At 33.2% G+C, this 9602-nt stretch overlaps 1 protein-coding gene across 1 annotated transcript; it reads left to right on the forward strand.

Annotated features, from left to right (window-relative positions):
* Window positions 1–5824: 5824 nt before the first annotated feature.
* On the forward strand, window positions 5825–8997 carry LOC131801955 (uncharacterized). Its single transcript, XM_059121101.1, has 2 exons — window positions 5825–5960; window positions 6029–8997. Exons 1-2 carry the CDS (start codon window positions 5947–5949, stop codon window positions 8853–8855), a joined length of 2841 nt encoding a protein of 946 aa, XP_058977084.1. The 5' UTR covers window positions 5825–5946; the 3' UTR covers window positions 8856–8997.
* The last annotated feature ends 605 nt before the right edge of the window (window positions 8998–9602 follow it).

A 9602-nucleotide genomic window follows, 5' to 3' on the forward strand; every position in this document is an offset into this window, starting at 1 on the left:
AAGTGGCAATTTTTTAATCTCTTCTTTATGCATTGGCGCCCCAAACAAACAACAGTAGTGCCAAGTTTTATTCAGTTAACAGGGGTGGGAGTTCTAGTAAATATTTTATATATTGGTTTTAAATAGAGGCAAATTTTTAAAAATGGCTTTTAAGGATTTAAACAAACGTGGGGATTTTTTTTTCAAAAAAAAATATGAAGACGATTTTTTGAAAAAAAAAAAATATATATACAAGGACTTCTAGGTCTGCAAAAAGTGGATTTTTTTAAATAATAATTTAAAGGAAGATAAGTTTAAACTTGGATTTTTTCAATATGTATTTTCAGGACTATCATGGCCATAACACCTGACTTTTTTTGTAGAATATTTCTTGGGGCCATAATCGAAGATTTAAAAAAATATATATTTTCCAAGGTGTATCAAAGGACATTTTCACAAGAACTACCAGTGCTAAAAATGTGATTTTTTAAGAATATTTTTAAAGGACTATAAGGGAACAAATCTTTATCAGGGATATAAAATGGGGCTTTCAAAAAATATTTTCAAGGGCTGTAAGGCTTAAAAATTTGGATTTATAAAGAAGAACTGTCAGGACATAAAATGTGGATTTTTAAGAGAGAAAACATTCGAGGATTGTGAGAGCAATCAACTTGGGTTTTTTAAAGAATATTTTCAGGTATTTATTTATTAAAAATATTTTTGAAGGACTAACAGGGATAAAGACATGGTGTAATTGAAGAATATTGTTCAAGGACTAAGAGAAAGATATATCTAAATTTTACAAAGGATATTTGTCAAGGACTAAGAGATATATAAAAGTAAATTTGTTAAAAGATATTTTTCGAGGAATAACAGGGAAAAAAAAAGATGGATGAATGGAATTTTCAAGGACTAATAGGGCTATGTATGCTGATTTTTAAAAAATATTTTTCCCAGAGCGAACATCCTTAAAAACAGGGATTTATTATAAAAATGTAAATTTATTAAAGAATAACTTCCAAAGACTATCTGGAATACAAAACCAACAATTAATTAAAGAAAATATTTCAAGGATCAGCTGGAAACATAAACGTGAATTTTTCAAAGAATACTTTTCAGGGACTAACAAGAATAACAAAATTTATCGAAATCGGTTCAAATATAGCTATAACTCCCATATATACTATTCATCCGATTTGTTATTTTTGTCCTCCGCAGCCGTAATATGCACTCTGTAGCAATAATATTAGGGGAAATATAGCAAATACAGCTCAGAAATACTTTTGCCAAATTTTATCGAGATCGGTACAGATTTGGATATACCTCTCATATATAACTTCGTCCGATTTATATTTTATTGTACACCAAACGTCAAATATTTGTCCAAATGGTATGGAATTTTGCACTTACGACCGAATTGAGTCTACAAGCTAGTATGTCAAATTTGGTGAAGATCGGTTCAGATATAGCTATAGCTCCCGTATATATTATTCATCCGATTTGTTATTTTTGTCCTCCGCAGCCGTAATATGCACTCTGTAACAGCAATATTTGGGGAAATATATCAAATACAGTTTAGAAATATCTTTGCTAAATTTTATCGAGATCTTTTCAGATTTGGATATATCTCCCATATATAACTTCGTCCGTTTTACCTTTTTATGGTGCACCAAACGTCTAATATTTGTCCAAATGGAATGGAATTTGGCACATACGACCGAATTGAGTCTAGAAGCTAGTTTACCAAATTTGGTGAAGATCGGTTCAGATATAGCTATAGCTCCCATATATATACTGTTCATCCGATTTGTTATTTTTGACCTCCGCAGCCGTAATATGCACTTTGTAACAACAATATTTGGGGAAATATATGAAAGACAGCTGAGAATTATCTTTGCCAAATTTTATCGAGATCGGTTCCGATTTGAATATAGCTCTCACATATAACTTCGTCCGATTTACCTTTTTATGGTGCACCAAACGTCTAATATTTGTCCAAATAGGATGAAATTTGGCACTTACGACCGAATTGAGTCTAGAAGCTAGTATGTCACATTTGGTCGAAATCGGTTTAGATATAGCTATAGCTCCCATATATATTTTTCATCCGATTTGTTATATTTGTTACCCACAGCCGTAATATGCACTCCATAGTAACGATATTCGGGGAAATATAGCAAATACAGCTCAGAAATATCTTTGCCAAATTTTATCGAGATCGGTTCAGGTTTGGATATAGCTCCCATATATAACTTCGTCCGATTTACCTTTTTATGGTGCACCAAATGTCTAATATTTGTCCAAATGGGATGAAATTTGGCACGTACGACCGAATTGAGTCTAGAAGCTAGTATGTCAAATTTGATGAAGATCGGTTCAGATATAGCTATAGCTCCCATATATATACTGTTCATCCGATATGTTATATTTGCTACCCACAGCCGTAATATGCACTCCGTAACAACTATATTCAGGGGAATATATGAAATACAGCTGAGAAATATCTTTGCCAAATTTTATCGAGATCGGTTCAGATTTGGATATAGCTCCCATATATAACTTCGTCCGATTTAGCTTTCGATGGTGCACCAAACGTCTAATATTTGTCCAAATGGGATGGAATTTGGCACATACCATCGAATTGAGTCTAGAAGATAGTATGTCAAATTTGGTGAAGATCGGTTCAGATATAGCTATAGCTCCCATATATATAGTGTTCATCCGATTTGTTATTTTTATTACCCACAGCCGTAATATGCACTCTGTAACAAAAATATTTGGGGAAATATATGAAACACAGCTCAGAAATATCTTTGCCAAATTTTATCGAGATCGGTTCAGATTTGGATATAGCTCCCATATATAACTTCGTCCGATTTAGCTTTCGATGGTGCACCAAACGTCTAATATTTGTCCAAATGGGATGGAATTTGGCACATACCATCGAATTGAGTCTAGAAGATAGTATGTCAAATTTGGTGAAGATCGGTTCAGATATAGCTATAGCTCCCATATATACTATTCATCCGATTTCTTATTTTTGTCCTCCGCAGCCGTAATATGCACTCTGTAACAACGATATTCAGGGAAATATATGAAATACAGCTCAGAAAAATCTTTGCAAAATTTTATCGAAATCGGTTCAGATTTGGATATAGCTCTCATATATAACTTTGTCCGATTTAGTAGTGTGCTTATGGGGATGTTGGGAATTCACCACGATTTATCACGGCAAATTCTATTGGGGATGTTGATTTGGGTAAATTCACCACGGTGAATTTTAATGGGGATGTTGTCTTGGGAATTGTACCACGGCAAATTCTATTGGGGATGTTGATTAGGGTAAATTCTCCACGGTGAAATATATTGGGGATGTTGTCTTTTGAAATGTACCACGGTGAATTATATTGGGGATGTTGTCTTTTGAAATGTACCACGGTGAAATATATTGGGGATGTTGTCTTTTGAAATGTACCACGTCAAATTTTATTGGGGCTGTTGGCGTTGGCGTTGCTAGTTTTAATATGAACTACTAGATGGCGCTAAGTTTAGCGCAGACACAATCCAAAACTGTGTATGGGATGGTGACATTTCAAGTTTTAATATTCACCACTAGCAGAGACACCCTCCGAAAAAAAAAATGTATTATGATCATATCGAGTGGAGCTAAAGAGATTCACCATGTGAGAAGTGAATATAGCAGAAACACATCTGAAAGAGGTAAGTATCGAAGAAAATCATTTTATCTAGATGGCTCTCAGAATGCTTTTATATAGTCAACATGCTGATTACTGCAGTCAAATGTGCTTATTAATTTATTTGAAAACATATATTTCAAGAAATCGACTTCAATAAATGTGATATATTATAGAAGAGTTTCAATTGACAAATATGCTGCAATTATTGATATTTCAGGGATTTTAAGAAAAACGATAACGAAGTCGAGTGGGTTGAACACGAAAATCAGCATGTTGGCTATGCAAAACATGATGAGATAAAAAGACAAAACTAACTTTTCGTTGTACTTGTTTTAATTTGTCTATAATTTTAGCGACTCAAAAATGTTCAGTCATTTCCCTCGAAACGATATAGGCGACATCTAACGGTGAGTTCCATCCATACTATCCATAAATTATGTTGTAGCATAGACACACTCCAAAACTATTGAAATATGATCATATCGAATGGGGCTAGAGAGATCCACCATATGAGAAGCGAATATAGCAGAGACAAATTTGGTTAGTATCATAGTCAACAAGAAGATGTGTGTTCTATTATTTTGTCCAGATGGCTCTCCAGTCATTTCCCTCGAAACGATATAGGCGACATCTAACCACCAATTAATGTTGTAGCATATACACACTAAAAAAAATGCTGCTGTAGCCAATCAAAGCAAATTCTTCTTGTGTGGACAGGCATTTTGATACATTATATCGATCGCTTTTTGATAGTTTTGTCGATGAAGAATTTGTTTACATTATGTAGCAATTTGAGAGAATTGAAACTGAAAGAGTTTCATGACAAACCCTGCATCAATTCGGTATTGAAGATTGAAGGGATTTGAAGAAGGAAACACCATTGTTTACATTAACTAACAATTGGATTTCTGTGAAATGGATATGAGAATTTGGGGGGAAGCGTTGTTGCAGAGTTTCATGACAAATTCTGCTTCAATCACAGAATTTCTATTTGTTTACAAAATGTAGTCAATAATGTATTGATTGGATTGGAAGAAATTTCAGTACTCAACAAGTCACAGATTAATAAGCATCGTTTCTTAATATTTTTAAAAAAGTTTTTATAATGTCTCAAAAAATTTGTTGGTCATGCAGCCTTTATTACAAGGAAAAAAGTGAATTTGTGAAACATATGAAAAAGCATTGTATGTTTTGTGATGTTTTATGTGAAAGTGTAAACGATTTAGAATTGCACTTAGAGAACCATCATGGAGATGAGCATGTAATGAAACAAAATCGTGATCAACAACAAGAAAAACTAAAGCAGCAGCATGAAAATAAATCAGCTGTGAAGGTGGAAAAGTTTTGTGGTGATTGTGATAAAATTGTGAATAATATACGATCACACGTTCGTAGCGAAGAACATCGATCCACCGTGAGAAAAAATCTGGATTCTGACATAAAAATTGTTAAAAGTGCATTTAACAAAAATATACTCAGCTATGAGATACAAAACAATAAAGACATTTTGTACCCGATCGATTTTCTTAATGCTTCAAAAGAATTAATAATTAAAACCTTGAAAAATGAGTTAAACGGTAAAACGCTCATAAAATTTAATATGGAACTCCAAGGACTATATGTGAAACCAAACAATGAAAAAGATGGACCTTCAACTTCCAAAGAGTTAACTATTGAAAATATATTTAATCATATTTCAAAAACAACGCTATTAACCCTGGGAGATGATTTGGAAGAGGTCGTTTTCAACCACTGTGTGGAAATTATGGCTAAATCAGAAGAGTTCCAAGAAAGAGGCTCTAATTGGGCCCTGGAGAAACTTTTAAAACTTGACATAAATGTGTTGAGGGCCAACTTAACACGTGGCTCACATTATATTCCAACTCCGAAATCATTAAGCAACAAGAAGGGTGCGTGCCTTAACATCAAAAACTATGATGACTTTTGTTTTAAGTGGTGTATGGTTGTTGCATTGGGAGAAACTGCATATGGAGATCCGAGTATAACCTCTTCATATAACGTAGACATACACCAAGATGTCATTATTCTGCAGTCTGGAATATCGCTAAATTTCGAACAATTAAATTTCCCATTGGGTCTTAAATATATAAAAAAATTTGAAATGAACAACCCAGAGATCAGCGTAAATGTTTTCGGTTATGAAAACAAGTCGGTCGTTGGTCCATATTACTTAACAAAGGAGACGAAAAGCAATCACATTAATTTAATATTGCTGCACAATGAAGAAAATTTTCATTACATTTTGGTTATGGATATGTCTTGGTAATTAAAAACAAAACTTATCAATCAAAACCATATCATAATAATCATGTATTTGTTCTTTTTTTCAGTCTTATGCGGTCTCAATTCACAAGTCATAAGGAGAAAGGTTATTTTTGTTTTGGATGCCTGCAATGTTTCCACGATGAAAATAAATGTATGACTCACAAAAAGCAGTGTGGAAAAGTAGTCTGTGCCCTGCCGAACAAAAAAGAAGCCGTACTGAAGTTCGTCAATCACAAGAAAAAGGATAAGGTGCCTTTCGTTATTTATGCTGACTCCGAAAGTGTACTGGAAGACGTGCAGGAAGATGAGAACAATGGGGCGAGTAAAAAAACGGAAAAGGTAAAGAAGCATATTCCATGTGCTTTTAGTTATTTTATTAAATGTAGTTTTAATGAAAATTTAAATAAGTTATTTATATATAGTGGACCCGACGCAGCAAATGTTTTTCTGAAAGAACTAATTCAGGATTGTAAATTTTTGTATGATAGTTACCTAACCAAAACGAAACCTATGAATACTCTAACACCCGAAGAAGAGACAGCCTTTCTTAGGGATATAAATTGTCGTATATGTGGCGATATTTTAGGTAACGATAGGGTGAAAGATCATTGTCACTTAACGGGGCAATATCGAGGTGCGGTACATAACCATTGCAATCTGCAATATCATCTACCTAAATTTATTCCAATATATTTCCACAATTTTTCTTCGTACGACTGTCACCTCTTCTTTAAAGAATTAGTTGAATTTGGAGGTGAAATAAGAGTCATACCTCAAAACAAAGAAAAATATATTTCAATGTCTTATTTCATTAATATGGATAACGAGTCAACCGACTCTAGTTCTTTAAAAAGTACAGTTGTTGTAGGAGAAGAAGAAGATTCGAGTGAGGAAGATGATGAGGAATTCCAGCAAGAAGAGGAAAGTGAGGGCAAAAAAGAGAAGAAAAAGAAAATGAATAGATTAGAGCATCGTTTCTTAGATAGTTTTCGATTTATGCCTACTAGTTTGGATAAATTAGCAAGGAATTTATCTCGAGATTCTTTTGTTGCTGTCAGATCTCATTTTCCTGATGATGAAGCATTCGAACTTATGACTAGGAAAGGAGTATTTCCCTACGAATATATTTCATCATTTGAAAAATTGAAGGAGAAACAACTTCCCCCTATAGACCAATTTTATAATAAGTTGACAGATACTGAATGCTCGTCAGACGATTATAGGCATGCAACAAATGTTTGGTCACATTTTCGATGTCAAACTATGCAAGACTACATGGATTTGTATTTAAAAGCTGATGTCTTGCTTTTAGCAGACGTATTTGAAAATTTCAGGAGCTTATGTATGCGAATTCACGAACTGGACCCTTGTCAATATCTCACAGCACCATCTCTATCTTGGGATGCAATGCTACTATGTACTAAAGTCGAACTTGAGCTACTCAGAGATATAGACATGTACAATTTCTGCAAAAATGGTATTCGGGGAGGGCTTACCCAGTGCTCAAACAGACACTCGGTAGCAAATAATGAAGATGCTCCCAATTATAATAGTGCCAAACCAGAGGTAAATATCTATTACTTGGATGTAAATAATTTATATGGTACAGTTATGACTGAGTGTCTCCCTGAAAAAGATTTTAGATGGGTGGAGGGTTATGAAATGGAGAAATTCAATGATCCAGCTGTAATATTATCTATTCCTGACAACGCTCCTACTGGTTTTATTTTAGAGGTTGATATTGAATATCCACCGCACCTTCACGACAAACATAACGATTTACCTTTTTTGGCGGAGAAAAAGTGTGTTGAGGGCTCAAAAACTGAAAAACTGATTGCAGATTTTACTGACAAAACATCATACACCATACACTACAAATTACTTAAGCAATCTCTGAAACATGGACTAATTCTTAAGAAAGTCCATAGAGTTTTGGCTTTCACACAAAGCGCTTGGTTAGCTCCTTACATACTGAAGAATAATGAACATAGGGAAAAGGCTGAAAATGCCTTTGAAAAAGATTTTTTTAAATTATTGAATAACTCTTCATTCGGTAAGACAATGGAGAATATCGACAAAAGAAAAACTGTGAAAATTGTGACAATGTGGGTAGATGAGGCAAACCAAAGAAGAAGGAATGTTGCTAGTAAATTAATCTCGAAGCCAAATTTTCACAGCCTTTCGATATTCTCCGAAAATATGGTTGCTATTCAAATTAGGAATGTCAGAGTAAAATATGATAGACCATTGTACTTAGGGTTCTGCATATTAGATTTATCAAAGTGGGTGATGTATGATTTTCTGTATGATTTTCTAAAAGTGAAATTTGGTGAGGATTTTATTCTAAATTATATGGATACAGATTCGTTCATATTAACATTTTACGGACGGAATTTGTATTCCGAATTATCTTTAGATGAAATATTGGCTAGATTTGACACCTCAGGGTTTTCAAAAGAAAATAAATATAAACTTCCTCTAATTAATAAGAAAAAACTTGGCATGATGAAAGATGAGAATGACGGAAAAACAATGGTTGAATTTGTAGGCCTTCGTCCTAAAATGTATGCCATCAATGTAGTTGATAGCGAAGAAGTAAAAAAATCTAAGGGAGTTAAAAAGTCGGTCCTAAAAAAGTATACTATAGATAAATATCGAGAATGTCTTTATAACAAAAAGGTTTTTTACGGTACCATGTTTTCGTTTAGGTCAAGACAGCATACAATATATACAGACAAAATTACTAAAATATCGCTAAGCCATCATGATGATAAACGATTTATTCTAGAGGATGGTATTCACACCTATGCTTGGGGTCACTATAGATTAAATAACCTTCATGAAACAAATGTAAATAACTCAAATGAATCTGTCTCAATGGACTTGGATTAAAATATAAATTTAATTATGATTTAAGTTTCAATATATAGATAAAAGAGCATAGTAATAATATTAATTTAATTGTCTTTACTCACTATAAATGTCATCATATTAATATTTTCTCGCAACACAAAATGTTTAATTTTTAAGTAAATATAAGTGTATTATATTTTAACTAGTCTTTAACTATTCTTATTATAAAATAAAACAAAATATTTTTGTTTATAAATTTATGTAAATTGCGTTTTATTGAAATATTCTTGCAAAGGTGAGTATAAAATAGATTATACTACTTTTCGTACAATTCCTGTTAATGGAACGTACTCGACCAGACGATCATGTATAATTAAACAGTACGCAGAAGTGTTTTGTGGAATTGGTTTATTGGTTTCAAATTGGATTTTTAAATCGATTGGTCCATTCTTAACAGCTTCGTTTTGATTGCTAATGTCAATAACGGCAATGGGCTTGTCTTTAAAACTTGCATATGTAAGAATTGGTTGTGGCTCCCTCATGTAATATGATTGTTGAAACTTTGTATACATGTCATATAGTACTGCATAGCCATTTTCTTCGAACTTTACATTCAAATCATCGTAAGGATAGGTTTCAGAGTTCAAGTGAACTTTGATGTTTTTAAGTTCGCAATGTTCCAGCTTGTTGTCTTTTTCAAATATCAAAGCAACATATCGTGGTCTTTCATGATTGACAGACAATTTAACACTCCAACTGTGTTGTCTTCCACCAGCAAAAGTTGGA

This window comes from Musca domestica, unplaced genomic scaffold, assembly GCF_030504385.1.
Source record: "Musca domestica strain aabys unplaced genomic scaffold, Musca_domestica.polishedcontigs.V.1.1 189, whole genome shotgun sequence".
Taxonomy (NCBI): domain Eukaryota; kingdom Metazoa; phylum Arthropoda; class Insecta; order Diptera; family Muscidae; genus Musca; species Musca domestica.